The 22,088-nt window shown below is 41.2% G+C and overlaps 1 protein-coding gene across 4 annotated transcripts; it reads right to left on the reverse strand.

The window, feature by feature from the left end:
- Positions 1–928: 928 nt before the first annotated feature.
- Positions 929–21,629, reverse strand: LOC141513561 (rRNA methyltransferase 1, mitochondrial-like). 4 transcript variants are annotated; one of them, XR_012475821.1, is made up of 7 exons: positions 21,002–21,629; positions 20,576–20,669; positions 17,780–17,912; positions 17,345–17,464; positions 16,958–17,132; positions 3,360–3,461; positions 929–1,171 (listed from the first exon to the last, which is right to left on the reverse strand). XR_012475821.1 is itself a non-coding variant. In XM_074223511.1 (6 exons), exons 1-6 carry the CDS (start codon positions 21,598–21,600, stop codon positions 1,168–1,170), a joined length of 1,125 nt encoding a protein of 374 aa, XP_074079612.1. In that variant the 5' UTR covers positions 21,601–21,629; the 3' UTR covers positions 929–1,167. The 4 variants fall into 4 exon arrangements, 2 of the variants coding, with proteins under 2 accessions (XP_074079612.1, XP_074079613.1); XR_012475822.1 differs by lacking the exon at positions 929–1,171 and adding an exon at positions 7,813–8,021 and having other exon boundaries at positions 3,379–3,461; XM_074223511.1 differs by lacking the exon at positions 3,360–3,461.
- Between the last annotated feature and the right edge of the window lie 459 nt (positions 21,630–22,088).

Below are 22,088 nucleotides of genomic sequence, written 5' to 3' on the forward strand. Positions count from 1 at the left end.
AGATGATAAAGTGATGATAAAAGGACATAGATATGTAAGTCAATGAATTGATAGATATATAAATAGGTAGGTAGAAAACTGATAGGTAGTTAACTGATTAAGTGCTTGATAGAGAGATGAATGAATAGATAGATAAATAGGTGAATTATAGAGAGATGGAGATTGGCTAAATGGATGGATGGATAGATGAATATAGAACTAACATGAACTCAGAAGCTATCTAAAGGTAGTAGATGGAGTAGATAGATAGATAGATACAGAGAAATAAAAGGAACTCAGAAACTCTTTCAGTGACTTTTATTTTACAGATGAGGACACTGAGGCTCACAGAGTAAAATATTTTGCCCATAGACACACAAGAAATAATTAGTAGGGCTAGGAAATGAGCTCAAGTCCAGTGACTTTGTGTTCAATGCCATTTCCACTATACTACAAATTGAATTCAAATCCAAAGCACCCCCAAATAGGGAAGAGAGCAGAAGTGGTCTGCTCTTTTGGCGAATACTCTGTCCCCCCCTGGCAACTTCTTGAGAGGTTGTTTGTGCACCTCACCCAGCTGGTCAGCTCTTCCTTATTAAGAACCCCACTATCTCTGATGCACACACCCACATTAGGCTCTAGACCTCCTCTTGAGTCTTAAAACCCACTTTCCCCTCACTTCCTCTGGAGCCCCTTTATCTGGTCGCCCCTCCACCCCATACACACCACAGAGAGCCTATTCCCCTTTCCAGAGCTGATTCCCCTTTCCACCCCCCAACCCCAGCCCAACAAAATAAGAGACCACCTGGGGAAGTGATAATGAGGCCCAGGAAGCTGTGAACAGTCAGACACAGGTGTAGTTTCAATCATACAGTGCCACCTCATACCCCCCCACACACACACCCAACCCCCTTTAATGAACAGAGATCTACCCTCTCTGACTATCCCAGGGAAGCTATTTTGCTCTTTGGCCTTGCTATTCTTACTGGGACAATCTGTCCTTAGGTTATGAGAGAAAAAACCACCATGGGCTGGACTTCAGTGTCCTCCTTTGTGATGGAACTAACCAGGGACAGTGGATAGAAGGCTCCAACCAGTGGAAGGAAAGAGGATTCTGAAGCACAGTCCTGGAATCCTGGCCTTGCCACTTGATACCCAGTCACTTCATTTCTCTGGGACTCTGTTTCTTCATCTGTAACACAAAAGGTTTGGACTAAATGATCTCTCAGAGCCTTTCCAGTTCTAAATTTATGATCCTATGAATGTTTCTGGTTGTCTCCAGTCAGGTTCCCTGAGGAGGACCTAGATAGCCCCATCAGATGAAGGGATCAGCCCATGGGACAGAATCTCTCAAACTCTCCCCTCACTCCATCTCTACCCTAAGAGAGGCTAGGAAGGGTTAATTCTGCTTGTTCTTCCACCTTCCAGCTCTCTGGTCACTATCCCCCAATTATTCTCTCTCTCTCCCTCTCCCTCTCCCTCTCTCCCCCCACCCACCCCCTCTCTGTGTCTCTCTCTGTCCCGGTCTCTGTCTCTTTCTCTCCTTCAGGACCCCCATGTCAGTCTGTCTGTCTCTGCTTTTGTCTCCATCTCCTTCCCCATCCCCCATCTCTCCCCCTACCTCTGTCTTTTCCTAGCTCTCTCTCTTTCCCCTCCCTCTGTTTCTCTCTCCCTTCTTTCTCTTTCTCTTCTCCTCTCCTTTCTCTTCTCCCTTCCCCTCCCCTTTCCTCCTTTTCTCCCTCCCTTCCCTCTCTCCTTCTCCTCTACTTCTCCCTTTCTTTCTCTTCCTCCACTCTCTGCCCAAAGAACTTTCCACCACCACCTTATTCCTAGGATGCTGTGACCCAGTCCAGTTTCACCCCCTGGGCACCCTTGCCTTTTTGTTTCATCTTAAGTCAAGAATACCTGAGTTCAAATGTTTACCTCTATCACACCATCTCTGGGCCTTAGTTTCCTCATGAAAGGTTTGGACTAGATAACCTCTAAATTCCCTTATAGTTCTAATGTATGATCGAACATCCCTCTGAAAGTCTTTGCTGGATTCGAGATTTAGTGTTCAGACAGGCCCTCCCATCCAGCTCCTTCACTATATGGATAGGGTGGTGGCCCAAAGTCACAAAGGCAGGGAATGGCAGTGCCAGGTCTTCTGATTCCAAAAATCCAATTCTCTTTCCAGTGTCCTTTGCTCCTCCAAAGCTCCTTTAGGGGAGGAGGGTGAGTCCCTCCCCAGCCGAGGCACTGCCCTCTGGCCATGCTCATTTGCTAATACCCTTCCTTTTCAGGAAGAACAGCAGAGATCTGAGCAGCAGCCACCTTGCAGCCTTTGACTGACTGGCCTGCTCTCCATCCTTCCCTCTGTCCACGTGATGATGCCAAGGAGGTGGGAACAGGGGAGGTCCTCTGCCCTGGAGGGAAATGCTCCCTGGGTGCATTGTGACAGATTGTGGGAGCAGGAAGTGAGGGGGAAGTACTGTGGGTGCATATTTGTAAACATCATTAATCAGGGATTAGCAGATGGGGCTGTTAATTGCACCTGTGCAAGCCTGAGACCTAGAGGTTGATTGCCTTTACAAACTGTGGGGATCCCAGCCACCTGGCTGTTGGGGGGAACAGCGGGGAGGAGGCTAGGAGGAGACTGAGAGGGGCAGGAGGCTGCATGGGAGGGGAGTGAGCAAGAGGTCTCCGCTTTGGGGGCCACTCTGCTCAGGTTCATGCCCACCTCACTCTGGAAATGCCATCAGGGTGGTCCAGGAACAGGCTCCAAAGAATGGTTGGTAGAGGCTGAGCAAAGACAAGGTCAGGACTCCCTCAATTGGAGGCGCTGCCCTCCTCACTCAAGACTTAGAATTGGGGCTTAGGAAGTTTCCCACATGAGAATGAACGAATTATAATCATTGTAATCAATCACCATTCCTTGACACAATACTATGGGAAGGAATATAATACATGAACAGAGAAAATATATGCATTTGCACATACAAGTGTATATATATATATATATATATATATATATATATATATATATATATGGGAAGTTTTGCTGCAGTGGAGAATCCACAATCATTGACACAGACCACAATTCATAGAAATCCTAATTCCAAGAGGCTGCCAGAAATACATAAAGCAGGTCACCAAGAACATAAGAATCAGAATTCAAACCCAGTACTTCCATTACTTTACCCAATAGGCAACACTGCCTCTATACATCTTCATATAGCAGATAAATCTTCCTGACTTCCTTCCAGGCCCAGCACACTATCCAGTCTACTTGGATGCCCCCAGGGGGTGGGATAGTCCCTCTAAAGTTCCTTTGAGTCCTTGATTGGCTCTTCACGCCACCCTATAGGTTGCTTAGTCATCTGAAACTAAAACTTCTATACCTGAGATTCGCAGGGAAGTTCTGCTGCATGTTCCCAGAGATGCCATCTCCAATTCAATCCTCCTTCTGACCCCTTACATTTGGGATGACTTTCTGCCTATTCCTGGGGAAGAAATCAGAGGAATGAAATGAAAGGAGTGGTCCTGAATTTAAAATCAGAAGATGCAACTTATGCTCTCTGGAGGATGTGGGGCAAATCTTTTGACTTCTATGGATCTCAGTTTCCTCATCTATAAACTGAGAGAGTTGATGTTATAAAGGAAAAAAAACTTGAGAACTGTGATCAATGTAATAATCAGCCACGATTCCAAAAGACCAATAATGAAGCAAGCTAACCTATCTCATGACTGAGTGGTGGTGGACTCAGGATGCAGAATCAGACATACACTTTCATACACTGCCACTAGGGGAATTTATTTTGTTTGACTATGCATATTTATCATAAGGGCTTTGTTTTTCGTTTTTCTTTTTTCAATGAGGATGAAATGGAAAGAAGACAGAGATAGAGTATCCCCAAAAAGGAAAAAGAAAGAAAATATGGTCATTGAGATATTTTTAAATACAAAAATTCACAGACAAGCAAGACAATTTTGACAATTTTGAAAGATCTTATTATATATTTTAAAAGGAAAGAATGATAGAATCTGCAGTTTCATATACAATTCTTTTTTCTCTTCTATTCTCTATATGTGAAAATGTGTATTTTATTTGGTGTTTGTTAATGTTGGAATAAAAATACATTGAAAAATGAAAGGGGGATTAGATAAGATCTTCCATCTCTAAATCTTTAATTCTATGATAAGTAGAGGCTTTACAGAATCTATTATTAGAAAATCTTATGTATAATACCAAGCAAATTCTAGTTCCAACCAACAAAAATTTTTCTTGTTAAATATTTTATTTGTGCTATTTATTTTTTAACATCACTCTAATTTCTCAGTGACTCCTCCCCAATCCCAAAAGAACTCTCCATGTTAAGCAAACTCTCCAGTTAAGCAAAACAAATTGACACACCAGTCATGTCTGTAAAGTGTATGCATGCATCAGTTTCCACCCATAGTCCACCACCTTTCTGCCAAGAGAGAGACGTGTGCTTCACCACCAAGACTATTAAATTATAATAGGACCTTGAAGTTTTAATACTTTTTAACCATGGAAGCTCTCCTCTCACACTGGTCTACTGTGACTGAACAATACCATCTACAAAGCAAGAATTTCCCAATTCCCAAAAGAATTCTCTGAGTTTTAGGATTGGGGAGGGGGAGGGGAAGTTGGAGAAATGAAAGGCTAGAAAATTTACCTTTCTGTTCAACTCAAGTTAATATTAAAATGAGAATCATGGGTGTCAATATGATAACCAATTCCTTACACCTTCCCTATTGTCACTGTTCTATCTTCACTGAATTTCCACAGAATTCACAGTCATCCATTCCAACAAAATCCTCACCTACCCTTGTTAATTAATAATGAACCCTAGCTAAATCCCATCATCTCTCTCCTCCATTCTGTATTCCTTCATTCTTCAGTAAGAAATCACAAGACTATTCAGGTTACCTAATATAGCTAGGCCTAAAATGCTCCCCAGATAATCTTTGATCCACCTCCAGCCAGTTCCTGCCATATTGAAATCATAGATGTTTTGCCATATACAATATTCCTCATGTAAAACTCTCTAGGACTCAGTTTCCTCATTAATAAAATTAAAAACTTCTCTCCCAATCTAGGATCCTATATCCTTGGTGTAGTATTTATACAGTACTTTAAGGTTGGCAAAGTCCTTTATTTGTGTTATTTCATTTGATTCTCATATTTCAAGTGCTATCATTATTCCCATTTTACAGATGAGGAAACTGAGGCAAAGAGAGGTTAAGTCACTTGACTAGGGTCACATATTCAGGAAGCATTTGAGGTTGGATTTGAACTCAGATCATGCTGACTATAGTCCAGTATTGCATCCATCACATTACCAGCAGCATTCTAATCCTAACCCTGATTCTGAGACAGAAGGTTTGAGTTCAAATCCTACCTATGTCACTTAACCACCAATGTGTTATTGTTGTTGCTGTTGTTCAATCATTTCCATCATGTTCCACCAACCATAAGTTCATCTGGGATTTTCTTGGCAGAGATTACAGAGTCGTTAGCAAATTTCTTATTTAGCTCATTTTGTAGATGAAGAAACTAAGGCTAATAACCTGGTGTCTTTCTGACTCTAGGTCAATCACATAATCCACTGAGCCCGACAGCTACCTAAGTAACCATGGATAAATCATATAATCTCTATTTGACTCAGTTTCCTCATCTGTAAAATGACTGGCTTTTGAGGTCCCTTCCAACCCTAGATTTATGATTCTATCACCATTTCCCAATACATCTCTCTACCCATCCTACAAAGGAGTCATCCTTTGAAATGTGCAGGGGAGTAAGAAGGAGAATCTGTTCAGCAAAACTCACCCACATATCAATAAAGACTAATGGTAAATGCAGTGTTCCACATTCCTTGTCTCTCTTACTTTGGCAAAAGTGGCAGGGGGATGCATTTCCTCATCTCCTCTTTGGGGACCATCTTGCCACAATAATTTTGACCTCAACATCTTCATTTCTATTTCTCAGCTCCTCATAATATGTCTTCAATCCTTATCTCTTGCTAGAACCATCTCCCTCAAAGGACTTCCTGAAAATCAACATCTTCCATCACTTTTTCCTCTCTCCTTTTCCTCCTGATCCCTTCCCAGCACCAGGTACTACTGACCACTGACTCCTACTAGATTCTTCTTTTGTTTCCATCTCACTGCCCTGACTTCTGCCTGTCTGGATGCACCTTCTGTCTCCTTTAAAGCATCTTCTTCCTCCTATCTTCTCATTGCAAATATCCCCCCCCCCATGTCTGAGTTCAGTTCTCTTCTCTCCTCTCTACAAAAGTTCTATTCTTCACAAATGTTAACTGTTTCTATAGCTTGAAGCCAAAAGACATGTGCTTGAATCCTACTGCAAAGTCATAATTAGCTTTGTGTCTTAAGGTGAGTCCCTTAGTTTTAAGGTGAGTCCCTTAGTTTTTTCATCTCCAAAATGAGAATAATACTACGGCTGTTTGGAATAGCAAATGTGATAATACATGTCAAGTTTTTTTTTGTAAGCCTTAAAACACTATATAAATGATATATCATTTAATTTTATCAATATTATTATTATCATCACCACCATCACCTTTTTATAAATAAATCTCCCCTCAATATCCTCAGGTTCTGTTTCCCTGGCTCAAAGGAGTCACCTAGGTACACCTCACTAACATCTCAAACTTAATATGTCCAAAATCATAATCATCCTTTTCCTCAAAACCAGCTCCTCCTCCTGACGCTTCTTTCTCACAAAGTTGTACATGCTGTTCTTAATATGTCCAAGATGGAACTCATTATCTTTCCTCAAGCCCTCCCCTTACTCCTATCTTCCCTATTACTGTCCAGGGCAAGACTATACTGTCAGTCCTCCAGGCTCAAAAACCTGAACTCCTCACTATCTCCCCCCACCATATTCAATCTATTGCTAAGATCTGGAAATTTCACCTTTGCAACACCTCTTTAATATGCTGCCTTCTCTCCCCTGACAATGCCACCAGGCCCTCATCCCCTTCATTCCTTGATTAATGCAATATGGTGGGTCTACCTACCTCAGGTTTCCTTCACTGTAGCCATCAAACTGATTTTTCTAAAGTGAAGGTCTGACCATGTCAGCCACCCTACACTCTAGTGTATTGTCTCTTTTCACCTCTAAGATTCATTGCAAAATTCTCTGTCTGATATTCCAAGTCCTTCATTACATAGCTCCCATCCACCTTTCTAGTCATTTTATACCTTATTCCTTGTGACACAGTCCTTGTTGCTGTTCCACCAACAAGACTCTCCATCTTTCAGCTTTGGGCATTTTCTCTGGCTTTCTTCCATGCATAGAATGGTCTCCTTCCTCCTTTCTATCTACTGACTTTCCTGGCTTCCTCCAAGTAGCAGCTAAAATCCCATCTTGTATAGGTAGTCTTTTCCCACCACTTAGTTCTAGTGCCTTTCTTCTTCCAATTATTTCCTATATGTAGCTTCTTATCACCAGTGATTACCATTGTGTCTAGGTCAATTCTAGCTATCCCTGATGACAAGACATCGAGATAGAGATAGTACAATTAAATGAATTTTCAACTTGTTGGATTAGAGGATTATAAAATAGTCATTTATGGATTCATATTAACTTGGATATGTGGTTCCTGATTTAAGGCCAGACATCCTGGAGAATGAAGTCAAATGGGCCTTAAGAATCACTACTAACAATAAGGCTACAAAAGTGGCCACTGGATTAGAAAAGATCCCAACCCTAAAGAAGAGCAATGACAAGGAAAGTTCAAATTACCAAACAATGAAGCTCATTTATGCATAATAGTTTTCAGCAATATGTGAATCAAGAATTACCAGAAGTGCAGGCTGGTTTTCAAAGAGGTAGAGGAACTAGAGACCAAATTGCCATCATTCCCTGGAGGATTGAGAAATCAAGGGAATTCCAGAAAAATATCTTCTACTGCTTCATTGACTATACTAAAGTCTTTGACATTGTGGATCAACAAAATTTGGCTAGCCCTCAAAGAGATGGGAGTACTGGATCTTCTTGTCTCTTGAGGAACCTATATGAGGGCCAAGAAGCAATAGTTAGAAATGAATATGAAATAACTAGTTGGTTTAAGATTAGAAAAAGAGTACAACAAAACTGACTATTATCATCTTCTTTATTTAATTTATATGCAGTGCCAGGTTAGATGAATCGAAAGTTGGAATTAAGACTGCCAGGAGAAATTTCAACAAACTCAGATATGTGGATAATACCACTCTGATGGCAGGAAATGGAGAGAAATTAAGAAATCTCTTGATTAGGGTGAAAACGGAGAATGTAAAAAAGTTGGCTTGAAGCATAACATTAAAAAAACCTAAGATCTTGGCAACTAGTCCCATAATTCTTGGCAAATGGAAGGAGTGTCAGATTTTATATTCTTGTACTCAAAGATCACTGCAAACAGCAACCGCAGCCATGAAATTAAAAGATGCTTGCTCCTTGGAAAGAAAAGCTCTAGCAAATCTGGACAGCATACTAAAAAGCAGAGATGTCACCTTGCCAACAAAGATCTGTATAGTCAAAGTTATGTTTTTTCCAGGTTGTGAAAGGTGGACTATAAGGAAAACCAAGCATCACAGTTGATGCTTTCAAGTTGTAGTGCTGAGGAAGACTCTTGGGAGTCCCTTGGACAGCAAGGAGGTCAAATCAGTAAATACTTAAATTAATTTCAGGCTATTCAAATACTGAAGTTGACATTTAAATACTCTGACCACAAAATGAAAAGACCACATAATGGAAAAGACCTTCATGTTGGAAAATATTGAAGACAAAAGGAAAAGGGGAAAGCAGGAGATGGATAGGTAGTTTCATGAGAACAACAAAAGTGAACTTGGAAGACTTCTAGAGATAGCAGAGGACAGAAGGATCTTGCATGCTTATGGGTCATGGGATCACTGAACAGCTGAATAATAACATTAATTCAGAAGGAAGTCCCTAGTGGAGTAACAGATCTCCTCAATGCTTTTCTATGGTAGTCAGGACAATTACTTAAATGTTGTCATCTTCATAGAACTATTTCCTTCTCTTTCTGGCCTTACTATACATCAATAAATTCCTAACCAACTTCCTTACTTTGAATGGTGACCCATTCCAAATCATCTCATATACCACTGCAAGATAAGTCTTCCCAATCTGTTTTTCCCAGGGCAAAAACCATCAATAAGCTCCCCATTGTCCCAAAAATAAAACCAAATTTCTTCAGTCTCACAGTCAAGGTCTTCTATTATACAGTTCCAGTCTACCTTTTTCTTACCATGCCTCTTCCTGGGATATTTTATACATTTCAATCTTATAGGACTAGTCCCCTTCATCTGGAATATCTGACTCTTCCTGTTCCACCAGTTGAAGTATCTTTCAAGATCCAATTCAGTCTGTTCCTCCATAGGCCTTTTCACCTCTCTTAAGACACTGAGCAGTGTCTGTTTTGTGTTGTCCTAATTGATGTGTTTATAACTCTACCTGAATATGTACTCCTTTAAAGCAGGGACAGTGTTGTTCATTTTTTTTAACCCCATACCCACCCCAAGTCTCCAGTACAGGGCTTCCCTCACAGTCACTTATCAGGAGATGTTTGTTGAATTGAGTCACATTCTCCATTCAGGAGAAGCTTACCTGTGACTAATTTGCAGTCAATAACACAGGGGAAGTCTAATGATCTAGGATGCAGACAGATCTCTGGTTTATCTAGCCCTTAGGGCAGGGACAGGGAACCTCCAGCCAGTGGGCTGTATTGGTGTGGCATTGCCAAGGCAATCATAGGCAGAGATTCGAAATTCAACAAATTTAGGTTTTTTAGGGGTGAATTAAAAGTTTGACCAAATGTAGTCTCTGAATAATGTTATAAATATCCAAATAACCCTTGGCAGAAAAAAGGTTCCCCTCTCTTGCCTTAGGGGAATTGACTAGAGAGGAAGTAAAAAAGGACTAGAGTAGGGACCTTGGAGAAGCTTCTAGTATCCAAAGGAGGGATATGGGGAAAGCCAAGAAAGAGCTGTATAAAAACAGCAAACTGAACAGCATAGTCTGGTCCTCTCCCTATTATAAGCTATTTGGATCTATGGAATCTCATTATTTTTTAATATAGTATTTTTTCCAGAGAGTTTTCAATATTTTTTTTCTTTTAATTTTATTTATTTAAGCCAATGGGATTGGGAGTGACTTGCCCAAGGTTAGGCAATTAAGTGTCTGAGACTGCATTTGAACTCAGGTCCCTTGACTCTGGGGCCAGTGCTTTATCCACTCTACCACCTAGCTCAACAGTTTTTAAAAATTTTCTTCCTCCCTTGCTTCCCTCCCTCCTCCCCAAGACAAGTGATCTGATGGATGTTATACATGCACAATCATGACAAACATATTCCTTTATTACTTATGCTGTGAAAGTAGAATCAGAACAAAAGAGAAAAACCACGAGAAATGAAAAACAAATTTTAAAAAGTGAAAATGGAATGCTCTGGTCTGCATTCAGACTCCACCATTCTCTCTCTGGATGAGGATGGTATTATCATAATAAGTGTTTTTAGAATCGTCTTGGATCATTGTATTGCTGAGAAGAGATAAGTCATTCATCACTGATCACCATTACTGTTACTATGTACAGTGTTCTCCTGGTTCTGTCATTTCACTCTACATCAGTTCTTGTAAGTCTTTCCAGGTTTTTCCAAAATCTACCTGCTCATCATTTCTTATCAAACAATAATATTTCATTATATTCATATTACTCAATTTGTTCAACCATTCCTCAGTTGATGGGTATCTCTTCAGATGTCTCACTATTAATTCAATGAGTATTTATTAAATGTCTACCATAACAGGTTGATAAGACTATGGACACCTCAGAATGATGTTTTTAAATAATTGAAGGAAATGCTAAAGTTCAGTTAAAGGTTAATTAAAATAAAGATGTAATTTTCCCCCCTTAAAAGTTCATAGATTCCCCAGTTAAAGACCCCTGACTCTAAGAGCCTAAGTTACAAAGAAGGTATTGACCTGCACTGACACAGGAAGTTTCCTCATTTAGGAATTCCCTATATATGTGGAATTACAGACCCAATAACCTCTCTCTGTTCCTAGTGAAAGACAATGGATACTGGGGAACTTGTATTCTACTAAGGGTTAGAGGAGTGCAATTCATATCTACTGAGAACTAATTAGGGGATCATATAAAGAAGAAGAGTTACAGCATATAAAGAGGAATGAAAGAAGATTTCAAAGAGTAGTGACCACTTGAAGGTGAGGATTCTAAAAGAGCAGGTTTGGAAGGAAGACAGAAAGAAAATGAAATATTGAGTTTGAGGAAGCCCTCAATGCAACTGAAGGTATACCTGTTTTCACTTTAAAAAAAAATTAGTGTCATGTGGTTTTTTTCTCATGCTTTTCCCCCTTTTGTTCTGATTTTTTTTTACAACATGACTAAGATGGAAATATGTTAAACATGATTGTACATATATAACATATCAGAATACTTGTTATGGGTAGGGGAAAAGGAAAGGAGGGAGGTAGAAAAATTTGAAACTCTAAATCTTACCAAAAAATCAATGTTGAAAACTATCTTTACATGTAACTGAAAAAAAAAATAGATTATAAGGTATATAGCTAAAAGGAACATTAAGTAAGGCTGGGAAGTTGTACACTCATTTTTAGTAGAATTCCAAATCTGTTGAATCTTTTTGGAGCACTAAGTAATATATATTGACAGTTTCAATTCTTATCTCATCTTTTGATTCAGTAAATTCCATTATTGGGAAGATGTCTTGAAGGTGTTATCAAAAACAAACATACAAAAAAAAACCCAACCCTATCTGTACAAAGATCTTCATAACATTATATATATATATAGTTGAAAAACTCAGAAACAACCTAAATGGTAAAATTTGATGATTATGGTCCAGAAAAGGAACAGTAAGGCAAGAGTAATGATAACCTTAACTAGAGGAAAGAAAATGTCAGCGAAGAGAAGAGCATGGATAAGAAACATGATGCGGAAGTAAAATTGAAAAGACCTTGACAACTGATTGGACATGGAGAGAATAAAGATGGAGAGGGAAGTCACACGTGGATAATTTGGATCTGCAAATTTTTCTATAAACATTTTTATCAATGCTTGTATGCTTTGGAAATGCTAGAACTGAATGGGATTTTAGATTTTACTACAATCACCTCACTTCCCAGAAAGGGTCTATTATCATCAGTGTGTCTCTTGCCTCTCCCTGAGTTTAGGAGGATTGTCTCTCTTTAAATTGGGAGCTTTCTAAGAGAAGCAATGAGAACTATTATTAGGGTAGGGCAACAAAGATTCTGTATCAGGGCACCAAAATCAAATTTGGGGGGGGGGGAGGGGCAGGCTTCTTCCTCATCAATATTCCAACCTGCCAACCCCAAAATCCTCCAACCCCCTCATCCAGTCTCAGGATTCCATTGTTGTAGCCCCCTGTCAAGGTACATACCTCATCCCATCCCACCACCACAATGTCCTTCAACCTATTGCAAGCTGGATATTGGGAAGTTGGAGACCATGGGCTGTTGTGTCTATGAGTCAGGAGCATAGAACTCTTAGAAGATGACTCTCAGAGTCATGCCATAATGTAACTGGACTGGGGAAGGAATGTCCTTCATACCAGCTCCCCTACCTTGGGCTTATAATTAAAGTTCTGGAAGGAACCTCACTACCACTGTTTGTATGGCCCAATTCAAGTGCACCTCTTATATAAGGCTGATACCAATCCCTACAAGTGGCTAGTGTCCCATCCTGAAATTACTTTTTTCTTATTTTGCCTATAATTTGTTTAAGCCTGCATGTTACTTCTTCCCAGTAAGACTGTGTAAAATCCCTGGATGGCAGAGAAAACTTCATTTTTGTCTTTGTACAAATGAATGTCACTAATTGCAGGTGATGATGCAGAAAATGTTCCCACACCAATCAGAGTATGTTGGATGGCCAAGGGTCAAAGTTCTCTTACTGGGATACAATTAAGTAAGCATTTACTGAGTCATCTCCAACCATATTTCCTTCCAATAGACCCCATTGGAAAGTTGAACTTCATACCTAGAATTGCTTGTGAATCTTGCTATCAAGATTCATTCATTCTCTTTTCCTTTTTATTCTTTTTTGAGGTAAAACTTGAACCAAGATGAACAGGGAACATTTGGTTTTGTGTATACACACACACGCACACACACACACGCACCAGAACTGTACTTGGATTAGAAGTCCTAGGTCCAAATATCTAGGATTTGCTACCTAGGTCACCTTGGGAAAATCACTGAACTTCTTTGTCCTTAATTTGTTCATCTATAAAATGAGTTAGCAATTAATAATTATAACTAACTCTGTGCTAGGCAAAGTGCTTTATCATTGTTTCATTTGATTCACAAGACAATCATGAGAGGAAGGTGCTATTATTAGTATCATTACCACTTTACAGATGAGGAAACTGAGGCAAGTAGAGGTTAAAAGGCCCAGGGTGACAAAGCTAGTGTCTGAGCTCAGATTTGAACTCAGATACTCCTTATTCCAGGCTCCAGGCTCTCTCCACTTTATTGCCTCATTGCCATCTTACTGGGCCTCTACTCCCAAAGAGATTGAAGAAAGAGGAAAAGCACCTATCTGAGCAAAAATATTTATTGTCCTTTTTCCTTATAGCAAAGAACTGGAAATTAAAAGCTTGCCCATTAATAAATTATGGTATATGAAGATGTGATATTGTTATTCTTTAAGAAATGAAAAGGACAGTTTTAAAGAAACCTAGGAAGACTTCACTGATGCAGAGTGGAGTGAGTAGAATGAAAACAATTAATATAATAACAACACTGAAAAGACAAACAACTTTAAGACCTCAGGACTCTGATAAATGCAAAAACCAACCAAGATTCCATGAGATAGTGATGAAACATGCTATCCAACTTCTGACTGAAAGGTGATGGAAAGATATAGAACTAAGGTATATAATTTCAGACACAGTCAATGTGGAGACTTGTTTTGCTTGACTGCATATTTGTTACAAAAGTTTTTCCTTTTCTTATTTGGATTAAGGTTAGGATTCCTTCCCATCCCAATACAGAAACAAACACACAAGTAGGACAGCTCTGAAAGTTATAAGTCGGATTTATTATATACTTTAAAAACAAGCACTATGAGTTCACACATATAATTTATATCAAATTGCTTAAAGGAGGGAGGGGAGAGAGAAAACTGCAACACAAAATTCAAAAAAATGAATGTTAACAATTTTTTATATGTAACTAAGGAAGTATTTAACAAAATAAAAAAAATTTAAAAATAAAAGCAAGTTCTAAATAAAATTCAGTTGCATGTATAATCCTTTCCTGTTTCATAAGTTTACATTTAGATTAAAAATACATTTTCATGTATTTAAGTTTAGAATAAAAACAATACAGAAAAAAAATAAATTAAAATGTTAGACTAAATGACCTGGGCAAGGTCCATGTCTATGAGATGTTATGATCTCCACAATTCTGATACCAGGTATTTTTAGGTTATCCTGGCTTGAGAGATTTACTCTATGCACCCCCCAAAACCAGGAGGGGTCACAAGCATCCACAATCTAGCTGAAAGCCTTCAGTGAGAGCACAGGTCTACTAAAGAACAAGGGTGCCACCTAATGGAAATATAGCCTGGTCTCATGAACAATTCTCAGAAACCCCAGTTGATTCTGTCAAAGCCTCTGGATTCTCTCCATTCTAATGAGACCAACCAACAAAACTCATAGTCCTTCCTCTTCTCCCTGGCTCACCATCTGGGGATATACAAGGATGCATGGACAAGCCCTGAGGGAGCCAGGCACCTAAACATCAAGTCATCAGACATCCATGAAAGCATATTTTCTTTTTTGCTTTTTTGGACATGGCTAATGCAGGAACTAGTCTTGTATAACTATACATATTTGAAATGGGTTTTGTTGTTCTTACCTTCTCAAAAATGGAGGAGAAGGGAGGAGGGAGAATTTGGAATAAAAAATAAGATTGGATTACAAAAAATATAAAATTTTCCAAAAGTAAAAAAGAGAAAACAAGGTTTCTCCTCTTTATAGAAAGATAAGACAGTTTATGGAAATGAAGAAAAATGGACCCAGGACAGCAAGTCCCAGACTGAATGCCCCAACATGTCATTTGGGGAATAGGAGAGATGATTGAGAAGGAGATGTAGTATAGAGACTTCCAGTTCCTTCCCCCCTCCCCCAAAGGAGAAAGAATCCAAATTTTCAAAGAAAAGTCAGATCTAGAATAAACTAAATATATTTTATCAGTTGAAATGGAATCTCTTGTGCCACAAGAAAAGTTCAATTCGAACTGATTATGAACAATTATGAACTGATACTGAGTGAAAAAAAGAGCAAAAGGGGGGGAACATATATACTGACCCCCAATACTAAGAAATACTAGATTTCAGATTAATGAAGTGATCAATCTTGATACCAGGGGCTAATAAAGAAATGTATGTCACTCTGAGGAAATACTTTGTATAACACAGTTTTGGTAATTGTTTCTGTTGGTCACAAGAGTTCTTTTGGAGGGATATAGCACATTGGAAACTATTAGTAACATAAAATAATTTTAAATACATTTAAAAATAAGGGAAAAAAATAAAGAGTGAACTACAAGCTAAGACCTCTCAATGGCAGCCTTTTGGGTTCTTAGAAAATAGTAGGAAGAGGAGACAAAGGGCCTCCAGTCAATTCTACTTAGGTCTCCATGGAGGATGTTCAGTGGGTTAGGCTCTGCAGTGCGGTACCATATCAGAGTAAAACACAGGAGCTGGGAGACTGAGAGCTCTAGTCCTGACTCTGTTACAAACAAGCTGTATGACTTTCTTTATCTCTCTGGGTCTCAGTTTCTTCTTCTGTAAAATCCTGTTAAGATTAAATGGTCTCGGGGCGGCTAGGTGGCGTAGTGGATAAAGCACTCGGCCTTCGAGTCAGGAGTACCTGGGTTCAAATCTGGTCTCAGACACTTAATAATTACCTAGCTATGTGGCCTTGGGCAAGCCACTTAACCCCATTTACCTTGCAAAAAAAAAGAATTAAAGAAAGGGGCATTTTGGGGGCGGCTAGGTGGCATAGTGGATAAAGCACCGGCCTTGGAGTCAGGAGTACCTGGGTTCAAATCGTGGCCTTGGGCAAGCCACTTAACCCCATTTGCCTTGCCAAAAAAAAAAAAAAAAGATTAAACGGTCTCTTCTATTTCTGACACTGTCTGTCAGTGTTCCTGCTATACAGCAGAAGTCATTCTTCTTTCTATGCTTGCCTTTTAGGCCCTGAGATCTTCAGTAGATCACCTACCCTCTCTGGGACTCAATCTTCCCATCAATAGATGGATGGAATAGCTAAGACAGCTTCTGAGGACTCTTCTAATACTAAATTTGCCATCCTCTAACCCTATCCCCTGGGTTTAAGGATTATGCTGATAATAATAATAATGTTAAGCATGTTTTAACATGCTACATGATCTCATTTGAGTCTTGTGACAACCCTGAGAGGTAGGTGCCATTATTATAATCTCCTTTTTTTCATATGAGGAAACTTTATCTCTCTCAAGAAGTGAAGTCACTTGTGCAGCTGTATTTGAAACAGAATTCAAATTGGGGTCTACCTTAACCCCCAAGTCCAACTGTATCCTATTGTCAGGTAAATTGACCAATCATTAACAAATTCTTCCCCTATAAACCTCTCTATTCTGTCTATCACCACTACCCACAGACATACCGGTATAAAAACAGCTCACATTTATACAGTACTTTAAAGTTTACAAACCATGTCAAAAATATTTCTTTTCATTCTTTTACTTTAAAGTTTACAAACCATGTCAAAAATATTTCTTTTCATTCTTTTACAGACCTTTCATGGGAAGTGCTACCATTATCCCCATCTATCATTATCTCCATTTTACAGATGAGGAATCTGAGGGACAAGAGGTATTAGAGAAATATCTAGTCACCTAGGCTCGGTATTCTCTGGTGGAATCCATACCCTTGGATCTTGGTTGGCTCTAGGTTCAGGAGCTTCAGAAGAAGCTGAGGATTCTAGAGAGCCACGAGCAACAGCACTTGTTTCCTTCTTAAGCAAGTCTTCCTGTCCCTTTCTCTGGCTGATGATGGAATAGAGAAGTATCCCTGTTCAACATAAATAGGACAATGATTGTATTGGAAAAAGAAGAAAGGGAAAGGGAAAAATTGGAGAAGATAAGAAAAGACAAGAGAAGAGGGGAGGAGAAAGGAAGGGAAGGGAAGGGAGGAAACAGAAGGTGGAGAAAAGAGGTAAGAGAGGGAAGGGGCTGTTTTTATTTACAGAGAAGGGAAAAGAAAAGAGATAAGAGAACCCTTACCTGCAGCCACAGAGACATTCAAGGACTCCACTTCTGGGATGAGCTTCTGCCCAGTTGGGATGGTTAGCATAATATGGCACAAGCTTCTGACTTCATGGGATAGCCCAGAACCTTCATTCCCTAAGGAAGAGATAGGGCAGAAGAGTCAGTACTGCCCACAACTTGAGCTCTGGAAAACAGGTATAATGTTTAACCTATATCATATTTTTTGCTGCCACATAGAGGAGATAGAGAAGGTAGAAAATGTGGAACTCAAAAGCTTACTAAAATGTGAATATTAAAAAATTATCTTTGCATGTAATTGGAAAAAATAAAATAAAATAAAATAACATTCAAAAAACTCCCCCCAAACCAGGTACAGCAAGGAAGGGATACAATGAAAGAACAGGGAAATGAAACAGGCATCTCATTTGTAACTGGACTCCTGTCACCTACCTAACACCAGGACAGTAGATCGGTCCCAGAGGAAGTCTAGACAACTGATGATGGGGATGTCAGAGCACTGAGTAATACCCTGTCCTGGGCAGCCCATGGTTCCAGCAACAAGCCAACCCTGTCCAATTTTATCCTGGCAAGGGAAAAAAGAACAATGTGATTTCCTGATTCACCAGACTTTATCCATAATACCATTTAATTAATTCAAAGCATTTATTAAAGGTCTTCTATTAAGGGAAAAGGAATAGAAAGAAAAAATAAAAACAGTCCCTACTCTCAAGAAGTTTATGTCCTAGGAGTAGAAATATACAAAAAGAGAAAAATAAGGGGGCCTACAGCAGGTGTGTGTGTGAAAACAAACAGGTTATAAGCAAAGAATAATGCTGCAAGGTTCCTGGAATCTAAGGAAGATTAGGCAAGAGATTTTTCTGAATCCTTCTCTACCATTTCCCTCATCACATGCAATGGATCCCTTCCCTGTATCCCTATTCTGAAACAGTAGCTCTTCACTGCCGCATGGAAAAAAAGGGGTGCTAAATATGGGACAACATTGCCTCCAAGTGGCCAGCAAGAGAGACACAGGGAAAAACACAGAAACAAAAATTGAGACAAAGGTGTTAATCAGTTTGATTTCTTCCCAATGTCAAGTACTGTTCTAGTTTAAGACAGCCACAAGACTATCCAAGGTCTATGAGCAGTTTTTGGAAGAAGAAATCAAAGGTATAGCTAGTCCTATGAAAAAATGCTCTAAATCACTGATGAGAAAAATACAAAACCACCTTTATTAAAAGGTCTATAAGATTGCCTAAAATACAGAAGGGAAAATGACAAATTTTGGAGGAGGGATGGGAAAACTGGGATGCTAATATACATGGTAGAACTGATCTATTTTAGAGAACAATTTGGAATTATGTCCAAAGAATTATAGAACTGTGCATATACCCTTTGACCCAGAATTCCATTATTAGGTCTGACGGTTGAATAAGTTGTATATATTTGTGATGGAATATTACTGTGCTATCAGAAATGGTGAACAGGTTGATTTCAGAAAAATATGGAAAGACTTACATGAAATAATGAAGAGTAAAACAAGCAGAACCAAGAAAATATTATAACAGTAGCAGCAATACTTTTCAAAGAATAATTGTGAATGACTAAGCTACCACTTAATATGAACATTCAAGTCAACTACAAAAGATTTATGAAGAAAAATGCTATCTTCTTCCAGAGAAAGAATATATGGAAGTATGTATTGAATTGTTATATATATATATATATATATATATATATATATATATATATATATGTTTGTGTATATGTACATATATACACACATATACACAGGTATATATGGTATTTCCTGATGTATAAGGCACACCCTTTTCCAAAAAAATTGGAGTCTAAAAACTTTTGTGCTTGTTGTCTTTGCACTCATTGTTTCAAATTTGTTACTGGTATATTAGGTTACTTTTTACCAGGTTCTGCCCAGAAATGACTCAGAAAAGATTTTCGTACAATACTGAGTTCAAGTTCAAAGTGAGCCAGTTTGCAAAAGTGAATGGTGCTGCTGAATGTAAGTTTGATCCTCCTTCAACTGAGAAAACAATCCAAGACTGGCATTTGGAAAAAGAAACCCGACTGAAAAGCCCACAGCAGAAGGCCATGAGAGGCAAGTTAGTAAAATGGCCTTACTTAAGAGAGCGAATAGAAGAGATGGATGAAGAGTGAAGGGACACTGGAATTCCTGTGTCCACAAAGATGATTCAGCAGGAGACTGATGAAAAGGAAATGACTGATTTTCCAAGGAGGACACAATTGGTGCTTTGGGTTTATGAAACAGAATGGAGTAAGCATGAGTCCATGTACCAGACTTGCCCAAAAGATGCCTGAAAGCTATTGAGTAAGAAGGTCCTTGAATTTCATGATGAATAAATCTTGAGTTCAATAACTTTATGTAATACTTTTTTTTTTTCAAATTTTGGGTCCCAAAAATAAGGTACATCTTGTACGTGGGAGTATCCTATACATGGAGAAATACATATCTAGACATATACATACATTATACATATATATATATACACACACACCTATACATAGAGAGGATTGAAAAGATAACTTGGAACTCAAAAAGTAACAAAAATAAAGAGATGACAAAAAACTAAATATAATTTCTTTTTTTGCAAGGCAATGAGGAAGGGGGTTAAGTGACATGCCTAAAGGTCACACAATTAGGTAATTATTGTCTGAAGCTTGATTTGAACTTGGGTCCTCTTGACTCCAGGGTTGGTGCTCTATCCAATCTGCCACCTGGTTGTCTCCTAAATATAATTCCGAAAAATTTTTTTGCATCCTTAGTGCCCTGGAATATAGTAGGAGCTTAATACATACTTGTTGCATTGAACTGAACTGAATAAAATAAAATTGAACAGAGAGAGAGAGAGAGAGAGAGAGAGAGAGAGGCAGGCTCTACAGTATGGGTCCCTCTTTAGCCAGAGCTCCAGGGGCATGGGTTCCTGCTCCCTCTGGGAATAATGATAAGAATCCCAAACCCATAACATTAGACTGGTAGATGTACCTGGTTCTAGAATGAAACGCAGGAATGACAGACAACCTTACAATCTGTCAGCTTCTCTGCTCCCCATCCCCCTAGTGAGAGCTAGATAATCAACTAAGAGTCAGACAGAAAAGAAGGGGAACAAGAAGCGTCAGTACCTGGGGGCGCTCACACCTGAATGGGAGGGGTTCCACCTACAAGGCAGCCTTTGGGAGGGGCCCCACTCCCCCGCTACTAATTACCCGCAGCAGGCCGGGAAGGTCATCCGTGGCAAAGACCTCCATCACCTCCATGGCTCCGGCACTGGCCTTGCTGACCACAGGGGTCAAGGGGCAACTGCAAAATGCAAAGTCAGCGAGACTCAGCAAGCAGGGGTGAGCGCCGGCACGGGTCCGCGGCGCCTGGATGCTGGGCCGGGGCGTCCGGGGTTGGATTTTGGGAAAGAAACTACCATTCGGCACCGCGGCTGTCTGCCGGGCGCCGTTTCGGGGCCTCGGGCGGGCCCGGCGCAGGGCAGGGGAGGCTTCCCTCGCTGCCCCGCCTCGGGGTCCCGGCCCGTAAGGAGAAGGTTCCTGACGGGGGTCGGGGTGCGGCGGGGGTGACCCGGCTCTCTACTCCAAGCCCCCCCGCCGCCGGCCCCTCCCCCACGCCTCACTCGGGGGCGCTACCTGTCTGTCCGGCTGGTGAGGACCTTGTCCACGCCCAGGAAGTGGGCGCTGCGCAGCACGGCGCCCAGGTTGCGGGGGTCTTGGATCCGCTCCAGGAGCAGCCACAGGCGCCGCCCCCCGGGCGCCCCGGGCCCCCCCGGCGCCCCGGGCCCCCCCGGCCCCCCCGGCCAGGCTGTGGGGAGCAGCGGGGAGACCTCCATGCACACGCCCTGGTGCACCTGGCCCCGACACAGGGCGTCCAGCTCCCGCCGCCGCCGCAGCTGCACCGGGACGCCCCGGGCCCGGGCCGCGCCCGCCAGCCCTGCCCGCGCCCCCGCGGCGGCCTCCAGGAGCAGCAGCCGCGCCACCGAGCGCCGGGCGGCCCGCAGCGCCAGGGCGCAGGGCGCCAGCCCGAACAGCACCTCCCGCCGCGGGGCCGGGGGCAGCTCGTCCTCCCGGAGGCGCTGCAGCTCCGCGCCGCCCGGGCGGCCCGCGGGCCGGGGGCCCGGCTTCCAGGGGGGCCTCCCCGGCGGACGGCTGTGCGCGGAGCGCGGACGCGCGGGGACAACGTCGAGAGCGCGCCGCGCCGGCGCCCCGAGGCCAGCCGGGAGCCGCCACATGCCCGCGCGCTCCGCGAGTGCGGGCCCGGCCCCGCGGCTCCGCCACACCACGCGGGCGGCTCGTGGGAGCCACGTGAGCGGCCCGCGAGCCGGGTCCCCGGTGGCCAGCTGGGGGCGCAGCCAGCGGAGCCACAGCGCCGCCTGCCGGCCGGGGAGGGCTGACACGGGGGCCGGGCCTGTGCTTATCTGCTGTCTCCCAATCTTCTGAATTTGCTCACTATTCCCTTTACCTCTCTTTGAACTATCGCTGAAATATGCTTCCCCATCAATGGCCATTCATAAGATCATAGGATTTCGATTCAGCCCAGGGATTCTTAACTTGTTTAACTGACCACTTTGCAGAATATTTTTAAATAATTGAAGGGAATGTTAAATTTTCATTAGATACTAGTGAAAACAAAGATGTAATTTTTTCCCCATCCAAATTCATAAATTATCTTCTATCACTGGGCCCCTCGGGAAACTGCAACCCTCTCATTTTACAGATG

The sequence above is a fragment of the Macrotis lagotis genome, chromosome 2, assembly GCF_037893015.1.
Source record: "Macrotis lagotis isolate mMagLag1 chromosome 2, bilby.v1.9.chrom.fasta, whole genome shotgun sequence".
Classification (NCBI taxonomy): Eukaryota; Metazoa; Chordata; class Mammalia; order Peramelemorphia; family Peramelidae; genus Macrotis; species Macrotis lagotis.